The sequence below is a fragment of the Spermophilus citellus genome (genome assembly GCF_964194105.1).
Source record: "Spermophilus citellus genome assembly, chromosome: 6".
NCBI classification, from domain to species: domain Eukaryota; kingdom Metazoa; phylum Chordata; class Mammalia; order Rodentia; family Sciuridae; genus Spermophilus; species Spermophilus citellus.
The window spans coordinates 153,820,483-153,840,730 of NC_138187.1; the positions used below are offsets into that span (position 1 = coordinate 153,820,483).

At 41.8% G+C, this 20,248-nt stretch overlaps 1 protein-coding gene and 1 long non-coding RNA gene across 3 annotated transcripts in view; one reads left to right on the forward strand and one right to left on the reverse strand.

The window, feature by feature from the left end:
• Positions 1 to 9,023, forward strand: part of LOC308650936 (torsin-1A-interacting protein 2-like) — a 24,714-nt gene extending 15,691 nt beyond the window's left edge. Inside the window, exons 2-5 of one of the 2 annotated variants that reach the window (XM_081297508.1) lie at positions 4,277 to 4,453; positions 6,716 to 7,198; positions 7,489 to 7,593; positions 8,193 to 9,022. In XM_081297508.1, coding sequence (XP_081153634.1) covers positions 4,354 to 4,453; positions 6,716 to 7,198; positions 7,489 to 7,593; positions 8,193 to 8,956 — 1,452 coding nt within the window. In that variant the 5' untranslated portion in view covers positions 4,277 to 4,353 and the 3' untranslated portion in view covers positions 8,957 to 9,022. Of the gene's footprint in view, positions 1 to 4,276; positions 4,454 to 6,715; positions 7,199 to 7,488; positions 7,594 to 8,192 lie in introns of both variants that reach the window. The other variant, XM_081297507.1, reaches the window with a different exon arrangement.
• The window catches only part of LOC308650943, a 23,824-nt gene extending 4,993 nt beyond the window's left edge, over positions 1 to 18,831 (reverse strand). The window contains exon 1 of the long non-coding RNA XR_014022442.1: positions 18,620 to 18,831. This is a non-coding gene — a long non-coding RNA (uncharacterized lncRNA). The remainder of the gene's footprint in view (positions 1 to 18,619) is intronic.
• Positions 18,832 to 20,248: the final 1,417 nt, after the last annotated feature.

Genomic DNA, 20,248 nt, shown 5'->3' on the forward strand with positions numbered 1-20,248 from the left:
GGTCTGATATTTTCAATTGTGAGCCTTATAAATCTCTATTTGCATTGTGTGGGAGTTGATGGTATTACTTAGACATAATGGTAGCATTTTGAAAATGACCATTATACCTGTTTCCAGTTATTTAATGGCAGATTTGAGAGTGGAAACATACTGGGGCAGACTGGGGAAAATATACACCCACCAGAGCAGTGGCTTCTGAGGCAGTGCGTGTGATTGAAATAAAGACAATAAGTTATAGCAGGAGGCCTGGCCAAGCAGACAGGTAAAAAAGCAAGTCTGTGGCATCCGAAAAGTATCTGCATGTCGTGGCTTCTCATACCCACTTCATCTCCTAGGTCTCCACTGGCAACCCTTGAGACTCCGTGGAATTTTAAGGACATGGCTTAAAAACTGCTTTGTAAGGAGGAAAAATAATGACTTTGCTGCCAGCTGGGTTTGTGTTCTAATTCTGATGCGATCAAATGATGTTGGGCATGTTAACCATGCTGTATGGTTTCACCATCTGTGAAACAGGCAGTGTTATAATGCCTACTGCATACCATTGTGGGGTTTGAGTGTAATAACATAATCTGACCATACTTCACATAGTAAGGTCGAGGAGAAGGTCAAGACATCAAGGCAGAAATGACAACTATGGGATAGAGTAGAATCTTAGTTTTAGAACAGGGATTAAAGCCTGTTAGAACTTGCTCTGAATTATCAAAAATTTAATCTCCCAAGAAAAACAGGATTGTTCTGAGGTCTGAAGTTGAGCCTGTAGTCACAAGTCAAATGGTCTTCTGTGTAAAGGTGAAGAGGCCTGAAGGAACGGATGACCCAGGGCAGACAGATCCTTGTCACATTTTTCAGGCTCGTGGATAATCTTAATTATGGGTATATGTCATTGCCACATGATTTACTATGTCATCTGAGCTTTTCAACAACAAATAAGCAGAGCAAAGTTGAGAGAGATGTCTAGATTCACCCAGGTCACATATGCTAGGGTCACATTCACACTTAGATCTAATATTGTAGGACCTGGGTGCTTTGTTTACCAGTTTGAGATTTTCAAACTGTCTTAGTCGAAACTTTGTGTGCTACAGCCAGGCTCTTTTTGTTCGAAAATTCTGACTCTGCTCTTAATGGTCATGTGTTCTTGGGTAAGGTTCTTAATCTTCTGCATCTCGGTTTCCTCATCCAAACAGTAGGAGGAATATTAATTGTCCCAACTATATGAGATTGTTGTGAAGATTAAAGGGTCATTAATGTGCTTTGCTGCCTGGCACAAAGAGGGTGCTCAATAAATGTTAGCTATTACAATTGTGCATGCTTTATTTATTGTTTGTTTCCTCAGCAGGATTAGAAATTGCTTGAGGGTCAAGATATCGGTTTTCATCCTGAGATCCTAAAGTTACATAATTTACTAAACTAAGAGTGGTTAAAAATTTAGAAATACATAAACTTACTGGATCCTCACTGCTATGCCCTTGTCACAGTTGCACTCATTTAAACCACCATCCTGGCTGGAACGACTAATTTCTTTTGCTCTACAGCTGCTAAACTTTTAATTTCCTTGTGCTTGTCCTTAAACTTCACACCTGGCCCCCTTCCCCCAGTCCTCTCCCAGGTCTCCATCTTCTGCCCTTCTTTTCTCTGGCCCCTGTGGCAGCGCCAGAGGTTTGTAGGATGGAGTGAGGGAGGGTAGGTCCTGCTGCTCTGCCCGTCCTGATTTCCGCACAGGCAGCATTTGCTTGGCTTCTTTTTACATAATTGTTAGACTTCTAGGTTTCCTCTTCGTTGAACTGCTTGTCCATCTCTTTTGCCCACTTTTTCATAACATATTTGTCTTTCATTGACTTGGGAGTTTTTGTGTATTCTGGGTGTTAATCCTTGACTAGTCATATATGCTGCAGATATTTTTCTAGTCAGCAACTTACCTTTTAATTTTCGTATTTTTTCTTGTCTAGTAATTAAACTTTTATCATGTGATCACATTTGTCAAATTCTTCTTATGGTTTGTGTATTTTATATTTTGTTTAAGAAACTGTTGAAGTTAGAAAGATATTGACATCTTCTGAAAGTTTCACAGTTTTGCTTTTTACATTTAGGTCTTTAATCTGAAATTGATTTTTGTGTGAGGTCAAAATCTAATTTTTTCCCCATTTGACTTGTCAGTTGTGCCTCAACTGTTTATTCATTAATCTATTTTTTTGTGTCACTTAGCCAACTTCCTTTACACAGACTCACACACATACGTCCACGTATTTTTTTGACTATTCTGCATGTTCCAGTGGTCTGTTCTTGGCCCAGGACCTCATTGTTTCTGTTAAATGTGTCATTAAAGATTGCCCCTTCTTTAGGATTTTCTTAATTCTTCTCGATCCTCTGCCACTTGCCGTTTTCAAACTTTAGGATCAGTTTGTCTATTCTGTTAGAAACCAACCACAATCAGAAAGCTTTCTTGAGATTGTGTTTCACATTGTGTTGAATTTATAGATTCCATTTGGAGAAAATTGGCACCAATGGTTTGCATTGTTACTGTCTATGCACAACTTATTTTTCTATTTAATTTATCTCTCCCTGAAGTTCTCCCACATCTGTTGTTAGATTTCTTACTGTGTACTTTTTAGTTTCTGTTTTTAGGTACCTTATGCTCATTGTGAATAGCATCTTTACTTTCTAAAATTTTTTTCTACCGGTACATAGAATTTTACTCTAAATATTCTTGGTTTGGGCTGGCAGGAAGAAAATTTTCTTTAAACAAAATTGAAAAGGATTGGGTACTTTTTATTTTCTTCAATGAACTAAGAGAGGAGGAAAACTCTGCTTATAAAAGGGGATAGCACAATTAAATTAAATGCAAAGCAATTCCAGGATCTTAAAGAAGAATGGGGTGATTAGGAAGCCTCCAAATCTGACATGTTCATAAGTGTTCACATCAGTGGAAAGAAGGGCCTGTCCCTCATTCCTCCCTTCCAGTTTATACACCACACCACTCTTGATTCATATATTCATTCATTTTTTTCTCATTTTAAAAATGAAATACAGAATTCTTACTATACACTGGGCACCGTGTTAGGCATTTGGAATACAAAATTTTAAAGATTTTAGTTTGTGAAACTAAATTTTACAACAGTACTGTGAGAAAAACAAAAGAAAGCCCATTTGAGAGGCTAACCAACTAGCTATCAAAAAATGTAACTGGGGGCTGGGGATGTGGCTCAAGCGGTAGCGCGCTCACCTGGCATGCGTGCGGCCCGGGTTCGATCCTCAGCACCACATACTAACAAAGATGTTGTGTCCGCCGAGAACTAAAAAATAAATATTAAAAATTCTCTCTCTCTCTCTCTCTCTCTCTCCTCTCTCACTCTCTCTTAAAAAAAATGTAACGGTACAAAGCTCTTTCACATGTGTTTTTGCATTTATACAACAATGCTTTGTCTCATTTTTTTTTAAACAGGTAATGAAGGTTAAGTAACTTACTGACCAATTTGTTTTTTCTTATTTTTTTATTTTTAAAATCTTTTTTTTTTTGGTGCTAAGAATCAAACCCAGTGCTTCACATGTGCTAGGCAAGCTCTCCACTGAGCCCCAACCACAGCCCAATCAATTTGTTTTTGACAATAAGACAACTTTAAAATGATCTAAGTTTTTATTGCTTACAAACTGCCTCTGATTTTGGTCTTTTTGTATAAAGCTCATAATATTTTACCTGTATTTTCTGAAAATGACATAGGAAGGCATTGTAGGAAGGGTTCATCTTTGTATTTTACAAAAGAGTGCTGGGAAGAAGCTCTAGGAGGGTGGTGATGAAATTCCAGATGCGTGCTCCCTGGGACCATAGGCAGTCATTGAATTGGGTGGCACCATGTATTCCTACATGTTAATAAGTGGGAGCATCTGACAGGTGAGCTTTTGCACAGTGAAGGGTCGTCCAAGCCATACGGAAGTCTGCAGTGGCCACAGACCCGCTCTTGGGAGTCGTTAGCATTTCAGGTTCAGAGCTGTGGTCTTTCGGGCTCTGCTCCCTTGGTATGACTGTTCATACCCTTGCCATAGCCCTGGGATGTATTGGGAGACCGTGACGTCTGTGCCCGGTTAATAGTCGGGGGCCTCTTTCTGTGGTCTAGGATTTGGAGGGTAATGCTCATGAAAGCCAGAAGCGCCTTTTCTTCACAAGGAACATTTCAGAGAGGAAATACTGTGTAGACCAAAGAGGTGTAAAAAATACAGCTGAAACTGGCATTTCGCCTTTGTATGGCTGAAAAGTCATTTAATGTTTTTCATTTTATTGTAGTCATGGTATATATGCCTTGTCTCCTGGGTCTGCAGGAAGCATAAGTCTGTTGGGACTTGGGATGAGAAGAAAACAAGATGTCTTCACAAGGAAACCCAGACACTAAAAAAAGTATCCTAAGCTCTGAAGAGATAGAACACAAAATGACCGACAGTGGACTTAGGGATCCTCCAGAGGGTAAGACTAGTTGGGATGGCACTGAGCTTATGCTGTAGGCGACTAGGGCTGTGCCCAGAGAAAATCTGATGATTAAAACCTGAAGTTCTGGGGCTGGGGCTGGAGCTGGGGCTCAGTGGTACAGCACTTGCCTGGCATGTGTGAGGCACATAGAAATAAAATAAAGGTATTGTGTCCACCTACAACTAAAAAATATATATTAAAAAAAGAAGACCCTGAAGTTTTAAAGTAAAAAGACTAACTCAGTAGATTCATTTGTTATGATTATGCTCTTTTGTTCCTATTTACTGAATTTTAACACATAGCAGACCCTCACTATAATATGAGGAAGAGAAATATTTTAGGCACTTCGATAGTAGGGACTTACAATAATGGCCAAATGCATACATCTTTTAAAAAGATGGTAGGCAGATCTTCAGAGTTATAAAATCAAAAAACCTGTAATATGCTATATTTAGAGGGCATCATTCAGTTATAGGTAAGGATGAGACTTAGGGTCTTCTTCCTACTTACAGAAATGAGATATAAAATAGCCAAAATATGAAATAGACTTTTCAGAAGAAAGAGGACGTGTTTATTTTAAATCTTTTATTAAGGAAGCTTTTTCAAGGTATAAAAGTAGAACAATATGAACCCACCCCCACCCCCCAGCATCCTCAGCGTCCAGCTCCACCTTTGACCAGCACAGCGCTGGTCTTACCTGCCCTGGATTATTTAAAAGCCAAGATAAATATGACTTCATTTGTAAATGTTTAGGTTTATATCTCTTAAAGATGGATTTTTAAAAAATATATAACTAAAATGTCATCATCACATCTGAAAGATGAAGTTATTGTTCCTTAATATCATTACATAGCCTGTTGGAATTCAAATTTTCCAAGTTGTCTCATAATTTTTTTTTTCTACAGTTGAGTTTGTTTTCGTTCTAGTTGGGCCACAACTGCATTTTACTGATATGTCTCCTCGGCTGCTTTTTTCCTGAGCTTTATCATAGATTATGTCTAACATAGATAAAAGCAGAGGGCTGAAGTGAGCCTCCCTGTAAACAGCTTGGTCTGCCCTGAGCACGGGGAACACTCTCAAGTCTGTGCTCCCTCGTCCCTGCTTCCCTCAGCATCTGACTGAGAAATTCTAGACATCTGTACTAAAATATGCCCCTCTAAAAGATAAGGATTCTTTTCTTTAAAAATACAACCCAGGCCAGACGCTGTGATGCACGCCTGTAATCCCAGCAGTTTGGGAGGCGGGGGCAGGAGGATCACGAGTTCAAAGTCAGCCTCAGCAAATGTGAGGCACTGAGCAACTCAGTAAATAAAATACAAAATAGGGCTGGGGACGTGGTTCAGATGTGGTTCCCGAGTTCGATCCCCAGTACCCCCCACCACAAAAAAAAACATAATCCAATAACTTTTTGTTGTTCTAAATATTTTTTTATTTGTTGATGGACCTGTATTTTATTTATTTATATATGGTGCTGAGAATTGAATCCAGTGCCTCATACATGCTAGGCAAGCACTCTGCCACTGAGCTACAACCCCAGCCCCCCAATACCTTTATCACACCTAAAAAGATAATTTCTTAATATCATCAAATATCTGGCAGTCAGATTTTTCTGATTGTTTCATAGGTGGTTTCTTTAATGATTGGTTTATTCAAAACTAGACCTAAACATTTTGGCCTGCACATTGTGTTTGTTTTTTTTTAAGAGAGATTACCCCTCCTTTTTTCCCCTTTTCTGGCCATTTATTTTTATTGTTGCTGATGACATCCTTATAAACTAGTAATTAGCTCTAGAAGCTTAATCAAACATAAGTCCAGTTTAGCAAGAATGCTCCGGGGGGGGGGGGGGGGATGGTGCACTCTCCATTGCCTGTAGTGGGAGGTTAATGATGGGAAGGTTGGTCAGTGGGTTCAGCAGTTGTCAATTTGACTCATCCATTATAAAATTCCCCATCAGCCTTTTGCATGATGGTTTGAACTTCCAGTGATAATCACTGCCTTTCATTAGAGGAGATATTTAATATACTCAAATATTAGTTTTGTCATTCAAAATTGTTTTACATTAGTATTAGCTGTTAGATTTATTAACATGATAATGAGTTTGTTTTAATCACCATTAGTGGGGTCAGAGACAAATACTCTTTAGGAAGGGTACTTTCTAACTAGGAAAATCTATATAAATATCAATCAGGGACCTTGTTAAAATACAAAAAATATGGGGGAAGTTTTTTTCCAATAAAAATTAAATTTTTATCTCACTAGACTCTCAGAAGGTTTTGGAAAATGATCCATCAATAAATTCTCAGGCACAGGAGACCACAGTGACAGCAAGTGCCATTGAAGAAGAAGAAGCTCAGACCCCTCACCCTGCCTCTGGTCTTAACGAAGACCACCAAGAGGTAGAGGCAAAAGGTCTAGAAAGTGCAGATACAGATGATAAATCAGAAAGTCCAGATGAAACAAATATTGGGAGCCATCCAGAGGATAAAACAGAGCACGAGAACAGCCCCAGTTCTGAGGCTAGCGCTCAAGGGCACCACTTCCCTTCAGAAGGGCTGGGTGAAAATCCCCAGGATCCAGATCCCAGCTGCTCTCCAAGCCAGGAGGTAGGAAGAGCGCCAACAGGCCTGGGAAGTGCTTCTGAGGAGCCACCTGCTGAAGACTTTCCAGAAGCCCTGAGTCCTGGTCATTCCAGCGCAGGGCCGGAGGGCCAGGATTCACTGAGGAGGCGACGACCTGCCCCAGGTGAGGGGACCCACTTAACCCTACCCTGTCTGGTATTGCCCTGTTACCAAGGACAATTTCAGGATTATGCAGGTTCACTATGAGTAGAAAAGAAAACATTGTTTTAAAAATGCAGTTGGTGTGTGGGAAAGAACCTGACAGAGTGGAATGAGCTAATCTATAATCTTGGTGGCATAAAAGAAATTTTTTCAAAGTTTAGAAATTCAGTGTCAGGTGAAAGGTCATAAAGGCATACACACTCTTATTAGTGTACTGTCTAAAAATAATATTGTTCCTCCCCTTCCCTCCAGAGGCTGAAAGTCATGAGCCAGAAACACAAATATTGGAAGAAAAGGAAGAGATTGCACAGGATACCACCATAAGAAAGATTACTAAAAAGAATTTTTGGAACTATGGTGAGAACAAACCTGGTTTTATTGTAGTGTTGAACACACACTCATAAATCCTCAGTGAACATATCTAGAAAACCAGCACAGTTAAACGGTTTTAATATCATGTTAATATCTTTCTAAAGAATGTTTGATAGCAAGTCATAGCAAGTCATAGTAAAATAGAACAAGAAAGTTTGAGGATTTTTTCCCCCTTAGGGGTACTGGCTGATGTTTTGCTGAGCTTAAACAAAATGGAAATCCCCACTGTAGGAAGGCTTTTCATAAACAAGAAACTAAACCCGCCTTCCAGTCAGAGTACTAACTTGTTTGCTGTAGGTGGTAAGCATTTTGAGAAAGTGGAAGAAAATACTAATAGCTCATTTCTAAAAACATTAGTGACAACAAAAGATAAATATAATCCACTTTTACCTATTAACAAAAATGCCATATCTTAAAAAATAAGAGATAAAAGGTATTTCTGGTAGACTTTAATTGTTAAGTTTAGAAGATTCAGGCGGAAGGAACCTACTCCTCCCTGTGAGAGCTGAGCACTCTGCCTCATTTCAGTCACCACAGGCTTTGCATCTGACTCTGCTCTCTCTCGTTTTCTCCTTCTTTGACAGGCTTCTTTCTTGGCTGCCTGGTTATCGTGGCTTTTGTGTTAAGTTCCGTTAGTAGCTACTATTCCTCCCCAGTCCAGCAAGTGCCTCCAAATCCAGCGTTAGAGGCCTTCTTGGCTCAGTTCAGCCAATTGAAGGACAAATTCCCGGGCCAGAGTCCCTTCCTGTGGCAGCGAGGACGTAAGTTTCTCCAGAAGCACCTGAATTCTTCGAACCCCACTGAGCCAGCCACCATCATATTCACAGCAGCTCGAGAGGGAAGAGAAACCCTTAAGTGCCTGAGCCACCATGTTGCTGATGCCTATACCTCTTCCCAGAAAGTCTCTGCCATTACGATTGATGGGGCGGACAGGGCCATGAACGACAGCGATACGGTCAAGCTGTGGGTTGACTTGGAGCTGAGCTATGGATTTGAGAACGGCCAGAAGGCTGCCGTGGTCCACCACTTTGAATCCCTCCCTGCAGGCTCCACCTTGATCTTCTACAAGTATTGTGATCATGAGAACGCTGCCTTTAAAGATGTGGCCCTGGTCCTGACCGTGCTACTGGAGGAGGAAACATTAGAGGCCACTGTAGGCCCAAGGGAAACCGAAGAAAAAGTGAGGGATTTACTCTGGGCCAAATTTACCAACTCTAACACTCCCAGCTCCTTCAACCACATGGACTCTGACAAACTGAGTGGGCTATGGAGCCGCATTTCACACCTAGTGCTGCCCGTCCAGCCCGTGAGGAACATAGAGGAACAGGGCTGCCTTCTGTCAAGCTAAGCAGGGAGCTGGTAACGGAAGGCCCCGGTTTGCAGAAGAGCTACAGACTGCCCTTCGGTGGAGAGAGGGGGAGGGAGGTGGAGAGAGGGAGGGAACAGCCTGAAAAAACACGAACGAGCCTAGTTTAGAAAACAGCTTTCACCTTTTTACTTTCTGTAAATTTTTTCTAATCTAAGCTTTGACAAAGCTAAAATTGACCTTTTCAAGTAAATCAGGTTTGAGATATAGCATGATATAGAAATCTGAGGGATTTTTAAAATCCCAAAATATAACAGAATCATTGCACAGAAAGATATTATTCTCAGAGTAACTACAGAGTGACATTTGTTTTCTTGAGGGAGACGAAAGAGGCTTTTTAGACGTGGACTGAATCAGAGTTTGAAGCAGTGATCATTTTTAGAAACTTTTCAGTCATGTTAAATATTTTTAAAACTTGCTTTAATAACCAAGTTGAGGGATGATATTTTATACTAGTTTGTACTTTTGACTAGTATGGAAAAAAAGAAATAAGAATTCAAACCACCAGATCCCTAAATACTCACTTTATGTAAAGCACTACACCTTTGTTCCGTTAATGAGCTGAGGTCAAGCAAGCTATATTCAAAAATGTTCTTAAATATTGGAATCAATGGGAAATTGCTTACAATCATTGGAAGTGAAGACATTCCAATTGGCTGTGTCTTTACGTCAGCTTTCCCTAATGATTTAGAGCAGTGATTCTTAACACTGTGTCTACCAGGATCCCTACGCTTTTTATCAGGGCAGTTCTGCTTTTGACAGTTTTATATGTTGGGGATCTCTGTATGATTTCATTGGAACAGTTTCACTATAATGAAGTTTGAAAATCAATAAGTGAAAAAACACCTTAGAATATAGGAAATAAGTAGAAAAAAAAAAGATTAAAACTTGTGAGCAGGCAGAAGATGAAAAATAGGTTTATTGTATACTTGTACTATTTATGAAAGAGAAAGACCTACAAATGAGGATTAGAATGTATAAGCTAGAATTTACTAACATGTTTCTGATGCTTTTGTTCATTCTGTTAATCATTTCTGTCTCCCTAAATGGAATTTTGTCATTGTTTAGGATGAGAGTCTGAGTACCATTTTCAGAAGAACAGATTTTAGTAACCAAGTTAATGGTAGTCTTTATATGGGCACATTGGCATAACTTCACCAAAGTTTCTTGGCTGTGCTGTGATGGAGCATTGTATACTGCAGCTCATTTTTAGACAGCTAGTTAGAAGCACCATTAGGGTAAAAATCAGAGAAAATGTGGGCTAGGAGTGTAGCTTGGTGGTAGAGTGCTTGCCTAGCATGTATGAGGCCTTGGGTTTGATCCCCAAAACTGCAAAATAGAAATGCAAGAGATGTTATACTTGGTGAGGAGAGGCAGAAATGGTAGAGTCTCAGAGGTTTTAATGACCAATATCAATTGCTGAATGATGATCTGTGATTGTGAGACAAACTGAGAACAATGTGTATGGAGACAGAAGTTGTTGATCAGCATTTGAGCTCTTGAAAGCGGAACACTAGTAGAATGTAGACCTAACAAAAGGTCTGTTCCATTACATGGACTATCACCACAGCCCTGGAATGTTTTAACTAGACTTTGGCTTCTCTTTGTGAAAGCATACACATGTGCATGTAGTTAAGAATTCTTGTGACTGAAGAATGGAAGGATTTTAGGAAACACTAAAAAGATGTAAGGATCTGTGTTGGTACCAAAAAGATTACAAAGACATGGGGAAAAGTTTATTTGAATATCTGCCAGAGGAAAAAAATGTGTTTTGAGCAAGGCTTTAAGTGTGCTCAGTTGAGTGCAGGGACATCCCCAAAGGAGTACTGACTTGAAGGAATCCTCAACAGATTTGAGAAAAGACCTGAACACAAAGTTAAACCATAGTGAATGTAATATCAGGGTCAGTCCAATATAAAATCAGGAAATAGAAGAAAACTCTATATGCCATAAGTTGAATTTTTCCAGTATTTTTAGATCTTCAATGCTAGTATTACATCACACACAACCATTGGTGCCTTGTAGAATTGTTATGTTGGCCTGCTGACCTGTGCTACCTCAGATCTATAGAGGAACCAGTTTGAAGTACAGACCTAGTTTCTGTCAGTGATTCACATCACACTTGAAACAGAGGGAACTGTTTCTTCACTCGGTTGAATATGGATTTTCATCATTTGCTCTCAGTATAATTTAGGAGAATTGCTAAAAGTTGCTCAATTCCTTGTTTACTGTTAAGCATACTTTTCCTTCCATGTATAACAAAAGCTAAAGTGCAATTGACTGAGATTTGTCAGTTTTCTGTCCATTATTTCAAAAATCATTTTTAGACAAAGCAGATAATCTCATGAATAAAATGATTGTTTTTACAGCATAAAACTATATTTTTTAAATATGCAAATAATTAAAATCTATTATATATCGTACTCTATTAGTTTCTATTCCATTATTTTTTACATTTTTCATTTTTCAGACTTTTGTGTATTTAGTTGTTCATCTTTTATTGTTGTGGCAATTTGCTTATTTGACTCTGAAAAATGATTTGTGGGCACATGATACCACACATGACACCTGAACATCATTAATTATTGTCACAGAATAACTTCCATGACATTATGTGTTAATGTAAAACACTTCTTGTAGGAGCAAGTGTCATTGGACTTGGGTTTTTCCCCTCCTTAGGATGAAATTTAGTTTTTCTAGTTAATTTCAGAGATTGAAAGGCAAGTTCCAAGGGATTCATACTGCTAAAGGTAGTAGTGCTATTTGTTTCTTTTTTCTACTTTTAAAATGGATGAATAAAGTAATTGTAGCATGTTTCATTTGGAAGCCTCCACGCTTGGTTGGTGAGGCTTGGTGTGTCCTTGGCCCACCAACCCCTGGGCCAATGGCCCAACTGAACAGTGCTAGCTGCCAAGGAGGCTTTGATCTAGCTCTTGTTTGATCTGTACTTCTGTTTGTTAAGACAGGAAGCATATTGAGCACTGGTGTTAGAATATAACAAAGACAGCTTATAAAAGTGAGAAAATTCAGCAAAATGCTCTTCACCAGTTGTTTGCTAATCTCTGGCCCAGATTTTTAAATACCATTGAATTTTGCTTTTGTGTATTTAAAAAATTAATGGGCATTGAGAATCATTAATGTCAGACTTGACATTTCCCTTTTCCTTATATAACCATGATTACTTCTGCATTTATTTCCTGTAGACATTGAGTGTGCCTTATTCAAATCAGTTTTCTGGTTCTTATAAAAAATAAATCTTAATTTTTTTCTCAGCTGACTGATTTCTTCTTTTATTTTTCTTCTTTTGGGGGAATGGTACTAGAATTTGAACCCAGGGGTGCTTAACTACTGAGCTAAATCCTCAGCCCCTTTTATTTTTTTTAATTTTGATACAGGGCTCACTAAGTTGCTTCAGGCCTCAATAGGTTGCCAAGGCTGGTCTCAAACTTGTGATCCTCCTTCTTCAGCTTGGGATTATAGGATTGTACCACCCCATGCCTGGCTTAGATGACTATTTTTTTTCCAAGTTGTAGATGGACACAATACTTTTATTTTCTTTTCTTTATTTTTATGTGATGCTGAGAATCAAACCCAGTGCCTCACACATGGTAGGCAAGTGCTGTACTGCTGAGCTACAGTCGCAGCCCCTGATTCTTGATTAAAGTTTCCAAGATAGCAAGTTTATAGAAATGCAAATGGTGTAATGAAGGGAAAGAAAACTGCCTTCAATTGGCAATTAGGTGAAGAGCCAAAGATTCTTGGGAGGTACTCATGGCCATCAGTGAAGAGGTGTAGTGCAGATGTTGCCTATCATCTCCTCATGTCTTCTGATCACATTCTTTGCGAACAGTTCCTGCTCAACAAGGCTTTCCTGACAGAGGGAAAAGAGTGAAGTAATACGTGCAAGCCCGGGAGTTGCTACTAACCTGGGGTGTCCTGATTAGGAATGCAGTTCTTAAGCAAGGGCTTCCATGGTCTTATATGTGGGGAGTGTGGAGGTGGGTGTAAAGAATTCCAGTCTCCAGGGCCTTGGGCTGGGGCTCAGTGGTAGAGCACTTGTCTAGCATATGTGAGGCACTGGGTTCGATTCTCAGCACCACATATAAAACAAAAAGGTCCATCAATATCTAATTAAAAAAAAAAAATTCCAGTCTTCAAATGGTGCCAAAACAGAATTAGCAGAAACACTTGGGTCCATACCCATTAGATCCTCACCATTCTTTCAAAGTTACACTCCACTGTCTATATGCAAATAAAACCAAAGGATTGGTTGACACATTTTTCAGACTAGTTTCCTACCAAATATGAATTGAATTATAAAAATCTGGAAGATTTATTTTTGCAGTTTAGAAAAATAGCAACTCTCAGGACTTGGCATATCTTAAACTATAAGCTTTCAGTGAACTGGGCTAGTCAAGTAAGCCAGAGGGGAAGAACAAGGATTCCCTAATACCCATTCCAAATATGCACAGTTGGTTAGCAGCAGCATGTTTTTCTTAATGCATAAACTCACCACTACAGGATATTACAGTCTATACATGCGCTACACAGGCCTCAATGCTGTAAAAAGTGATAAGGAAGGGAAGGATTATGAATTATTCAATTACTGTAATAATTTTAATTTTATACAAGATGCAATAGGAATGACGTCAAATCTGGAGTTGTACTGTGTGTCACTGGTGCAGAAGCAGCACCATCAAACTAATAAAAGAACTTAGCTCCTGGACCAAGATCTTAGCTGCTTTAAGCCAAGGAGGCAGATCCCTGTGTGTGTGTGTGTGCGCCTGGACTGAGGAACATTCCACATGCTATATGATTTTAGGGCCAACAGAAGCCCCAGGAACACAACTAAAAATCAAACTGTACTTTTGACCCATAGCCTGATGCTTTTTAGGATCTGTAATTTCTTTTCTTTTTTTTTTTTTTTTTTAGGATCTGTAATTTTTTAACATACAAGTCAACAATTTAGATGAGCCATCAATACGACAGTGCTTTTCATTGTTGAATTTCTAGAGATGCCATTGGAAGTCCTCACTTGGGAGTGAGGCACACCTAACTCCAAACACAATAATAATAGTAAAAGAAACCCAGGCTCTAAAACAAGAGGTACATTTTTGAGGATCAGAAACAATTTAACACTCAAAAGTGGCGAGTGGGTATGAAGCTGCAGACCTTCCATACCTCCCACATCTGAACTGCTGCACACGAGGTTGGGTCCATTATCAAGACTGCTGGTTGGCAAGCCCTACGGTGGTGGTGGAGGTATCTACAAATATTTGGTAATTGTTTTGTCTCAAGCAGCCTTTTAAAATGTTTGAACGCCTCTTGTGAAGTTAGGCTGCAGGTCAGTTTCACAGTTTCCTATTTGCCGTGTTTGTTTTTGACTGAAGAGGGCCATTTGAATGAGCCCCTGCCACCTTCCTGCAGATGGGCAGCAATCCCTTCACACAATGGGGGACTCTGATTGCTTACCAAACACATTTCTGAACAGTGTGGACATATACTGGGTGCTCATGATAGTTACTAATTCGTCATATTGATTCTACTCTCAGTGACATTGCACAACATTCTTCTATCAGTTTTCATTCTCTGTTTCTTCAGATTTTCCACTTGTTGGTTTCAACCCGAGATCTGGCCTCTCAGGTAGAAAAGCAGAGGCATGGATGAATTCATTGTCTACCATGCTGTCAAAACCATTGATTATTGTTTCCACATGACCAAATGTCCCTTCATATTAGCTAGTAAGTTATGCTGTACTTTAAAAAAATTTTTAGATGTTGATGGACCTTTATTTTATTCATTTATTTATATGTGGTACTGAGAATTAAACCCACACACTCAGTGCCTCAGTCGTGCTAGGCAAGCGCTCAACCACTGAGCACAACCCCAGCCTATATCGTACTTCTTTCCTTCACATTGTGTATCACTGATTACATCTGATTCATGATCTGCTTCATAGATGTGCTTGTACATGATTTGGGCTTATTTTTCCTTCTCATGAAACTTTTGAGGTGGCAAAGCTGACCATTTTACTTTTTGAGTTTTTAAATTAAAAACCTTTTGGGGCTGGGGATGTGGCTCAAGCGGTAGCGCGCTTGCCTGGCATGCACGGGGCCCTGGGTTCAATCCTCAGCACCACATAAAAATAAAATAAAGATGTTGTGTCCACCGAAAACTAAAAAATAAATATTAAAAATTCTCTCTCTCTTTAAAAAAAATTATTAAATTAAAAACCTTTTTTTCCCCCAGTACTGAGGATTGAACCCAGAGTTCCTCTGCCACTGAACTACATCCCCAGCCCTTTTTATTTTGACACAGGGTCTCATTAAGTTGCCCAGGCTCCTTGAACTTGGGATCCTTTTGCCTCAGCCTCCTGAGTAGCTGGGATGATAGGTGTGCCAGATGTCCAGCCTGACATTTTACTTTTAATACATGTTTACAAAATGTGAAAAAATCCTAATAGAACTTAAAAGATGGTTTAAATGGGGAGAAAAAACCACTAAGAATGTAGCCATTAGAGATGAGCAAATTTAGGCAAAACTGCTCATTCTACTAACACTATTCAAGACCTGAGCTAGGTGCAAAATATCATGCCAGGCACTGGAGAAAAACAGACAAAAATACCAGTCCTGTCCTTGAGGAGATGATTAAAGTGTAGGGTGGAAAAATCACACACATTTTCACAGATGAAATCCTAAACACTTCAGGCATTTACTTTCCCTGGACTAAAATAAAAACACAGTGGAAGCCAGGTGTAGGAGATGAACTCAGATTTTCTAAGACTGGCCATGGTTGGAGACGGTGAGTCCTTCTGTCTGCCAGGTGTGGAATAATTACTTTAGGAAACTGCTGTTAACCTCAGCATTTCTTCCCCACCAGACTTTGTCCTCAGTTTAGAGAGAAAAAGAGTGAAATTACTAAGAATGGGCCTTAGATCGCTATTTATCAGTTGGTGAAGACAGTGAAATTCAACTAGAGATGAGCACAACATGAAGAGGATGGGCAGGTGACAGGCTCATAATCTTGAGAAGTGGAAAAGATAATGAGGTCAATTAGGGAAGCAAAGGAAGAAAGAAGACGCTCCAGACTGGACCCTGGCTGTTAGCATCACAGCGTCCTAGGGCTAGAAGGACCGTTTGAGGTCATCCTGTCTACTTAGCGACATGGAACCACAGAAGCTGTCTGACAGGAAAAGCAATGTGCCCAGTTTTGCAGATAATGCCATAGTCCAAGATTTCATCACAGAGGAAAGCCATCCTGGCAGAGCTTGCCCACTGGGTCAGCACAGCCATTACTAAGTCAATCAGCTTCAAAGTTCCAAGGCAGAGCTCTGCTTGGGTGTAAGGAGACCTCTGTCTTCAGTTTCTCAAGCAGACCCAATGCCCTTTAGATGACACAGCTGAAGGGAACGAAGGCCTTCTTAACTCCCTGAACTTGAATCTTGTTCTCACTTGAAATTATTGTACTGTTCTATTTCTTCCTCTCCCCTTCTGAATACATCTACCTCTTTAAAAATGTTAAGAATGGCTTGATCTGCCTCACCCCTATCAGGATGGCTACTATCAAAAATCAGAAAATAACAAGTGTTAGGATGTGGAGTCATGGGACCCCTGGGGCAGTGGATGTGACTGTAAAATGGCAAAACTGCTGTGGAAAACAGAATGGTGATTCTTCAAAGTTTCAACAATTACCACAGGCCCCAGGAATTCCACCTCTGGGTATACACTCAGAAGAGGTCAAAACAGGATCACAGAGTTATCTCTACACCCATGTTCTCAGCAGTATTATTCATAGTTGCTAAAATGCGAAAACAACCCAAGTGTCCCTCACGGATGAGGTTCATAGATAAGCAAAACGTGGTACAGTACCTGCGATACATGAGGGACTGTCAGCTTGAAAGGAGGGAAACTCATGTATGCTACATCATGGATGAATCCCGAGGGCCTTATGCTAAGTGGATTAGGCCAGTCACAAAAAGACAGATACTGTATGATTGCACTTTTATGACGTACTTAGAATCGTCAAGATCATCAAGATAGAAAGTAGAATGGTAGTTGCCAGGGCCCAAGGAGGAGAAGATGTGCACTGTTGTTTACAGAGGGCGCAGAGTTCCAGTTTTACAAGATGAAATGAGTTCTGGACATGGGTGTTGGTCATAGTTGCACAGCCTTATGAATGGATTGAATTCACTGAACTGTATACTTAAAAATGGTTAATTTTATGTGTATTTTACTACAATAGCAACAAAAATTAGGGGGACCCCCCAAAAAACATCCCAGTCTAATGAAAGGGAGAAGGGCTTCTCCCTCCTGGGGCAGCATTGGGCCGCCTGCAAACTGTGCCCAAGGTGCTGTGCTGGATGCCAGGGCTGACATGGTGGTGACTCCAGCCCTTGTGGGATGGGCCTGCCTGCAGTGGAAGATGAGGGGGTGACAAGGACCAGTAATCCAGCCCAGAATGTCAGAGAGGTGTTTGGTGGAGATCAGTGGTTTTGCTCATTCAGAAAAGGGAATGATTACTTCCAAGTGCTGCATGGGCGTAAATCATACAATCACGAAGGTCTGAAGGAGAGGTAGGACTTGGGTAGGTGCCAATAGGTTTGTGGGGTCAGAATTGACAGTGGAAAGTCATGCCGGTGGGTGAGTATGGTAGAGAAAATTCATAGTGATTTGTAACTGGCGGGGGGCCGGGGTAGGTGCACGGACCCGATTTGAATACTAGATGTGCACAAATTTCATTGAATCCCTGCAGGTTTGTAGACCTTATGATCATTTAAACGGGTCAGTCTGCGGGGGGCTCAGGGTGGAAAGTCTGGAGGTGCAGGGAGTGGGCTCCTGGTTTTTCTCTTCCCCCACTCCTGGGGCCTGTGCTTCACTCTGTCAGTCTAGGGACCATTTATGTCCAGGGCAAGCATTCCTAGGTGGTGGTGGGAGGGCTTTAGTGGACGGTTTCGCCTGGGTACCCATAAGTGGCCTGCCTGAAGCCTCCGCCGTCCATCCCATAGTCTAGAACGTCAATGTGTTAACAGATTGGAGAAAGGAGGCCAGGTGGGCCAAGCTGGGCAGGGGAGAGGAGATGCCACCCACCGCTGTGCCTAGGCGAGCTTCACAGCCTCCCAGCGAGGGCTCCTCCCCTTCCCTGCGCCTCTCAGTGCTGAGGCACGTAGCTCTCCCAGCCTCCACCCTGTTGATATCCTTCCTTTTCACTTTAAATCATGCTGCCCATCCCGCCTGTCCCCAGGACAGGCCATTCAGCTGCATTCCAACTCCTTTACCTTTGGAGCAGCTGAAGCCACTTCTCGCTGGGCGGAGTTCACCCTGGGAGCAGAAGCGCGGCCCTCAGCTTTTCAGGCTCACTGAGCTCCGTCCTCCCAGCAGGGCGCGCGGGATGAGCCTGCCTTAAAACTGTCTTAATGCAAAATAGCACATACCTGCTAAAGGTAAGCCCAAACACGAGTGGCTCCAGAGGGTCCGCTAGGGGCCATGAAGGGGCTTTGGGAAGATCGCGGAGGTGGCTTCGCGACCTTGTGAATGAATTCATGCCATGGAACCGTACCCTTCGAAATGGTCAAAAGCCACACATTTTCTATTGCAGTGTTTCCTTTAACCACGACAAAAGTATTTTTAGACATCATACCGTAGGAACCTGTCCTGCCGACTCTGTTTTGCACGCTGATCTTCAGCGCTTTGTCTTGTTGGGAGAAAACGGCAGGGCAATTGGAGCATGGCAGCCCCCTGCCTGTTGAAAGCCACCGGAGAGGCCCCAGGGCAGCAAGTCCCAGCTCCGGGACTGGAGGGTGGAGTCTGGCAGCACCCTAGACACTCGCTGTGGGCCCGGCGGCGCTCCAGCTCCTGGGCGTCTCTCCCGGCGGGGGCGCAGCTTTCCCGCGCATGCGCCTGCGGGAGACCGCCAGGGCGCGCCTGGCACCCTCAGTCGCGGTTTTCGTTTAAGTTTACTTAGGGGGAAAAAAAAACTTTTAAAATGTAGAGTGACCAAAAAACAAACAAACAAACAAACAAAAAACTCTTTTAGAAATGTAGAGTGACAAAAAGAAATCAAACTAACATAACAAGGCATAATGTGAAAAGCTTCGTTTCTGCCCCCTTGTCATTCCCTGTTCCCCAATAGGAAATATTACCACGTCGTCATCATGTGGATTCTTCCCATTTTTCTTTATCTTAGGCACATTTCCTATTACGACCTTTGCGTTATTTTAAATTCTCAGTTCCTTTTTCTTTGGGGCTCCTTCTCCTTTGTCACCAGCTCCAGACTCCTCTTCAGGAGGCGGGAGGTAAAGGTGGAGGCCTGGTGAGACCTCAGTAGCTGGAGGCCTGGGGCTTGAAGAGTGGGGCCTTCTGGTCATTCCGGAGCCCTGCGGTTTGGGGCTGGAGCTCAGGGGACTTTCCGACGGGGAAGCAGTCTCTGGTGTAATTTCCCAGTTTTTCCTTAGACCCAGAACAGAGCCTTCCAGGCAGTGCTCCCGTTTTAGGAGTGAGGATGCAATTCCCATGCAGTGGGAAGCTGCCAGGTCAAGGGGCCAGGGGTTGGGTGGGAGCATGGCAGACCTGGTGGGTGCAGGAGGGTCTGCAGTGAGCCCTGAGCTCTTCCATGTGCTCAGGACTGAGTGAACTGGTGTCTTATGGTCAGACTTGGAGGGGAAGACAGTCTCAGATGCTCAGGACGATTTAACCAATCCAAGCCTCTGGCCATCATTGGATTGATGCCCAGGTTAAATCATCCTGGGCATCTGAAATGATGAACTTGAAATTGTCCATCCACTGGGAGTCTTCAGGGAGGCCCATCTCCCTACCCCTCTCCCACTAGGCTGTGGCTGAGGTCCCCATATTGAGGCCCCATGGAGCTGGGACTTGCTTCTGTGGGGACTCTCTGGTGGCTTTCAACAGGCAAGGGATTGCGATGCTCCAACTGCTGGGGCAGTTGGTGATAGGACAGAAAGGAAGTATGGAGATCAAGTGGTTCCCCGAGGCTTGGGCAGGACTGGCCACACTAGGGAGCCAGGTGCACCAGGGACCATGGAGGGGAGTTTTCAAAAGGAGGGGTGACTTCTGCCTAGGTTGGGGCAGGGACCCTGGTTGGAAGTTCATCTCCTAAGCTCCAGGAAGAGTCCAGGGCTGCCCACCAAAGGAGTTAAGAAGCAGAAAGTGTCATCTTTGAGGATATTCATGACAAGTATGTTTATCCTGAATGTATTTGAATATGTTCATCAAACAACCTTTTCACAAATTTGGAGGACGTTGAGTTTTTTATAGCCTG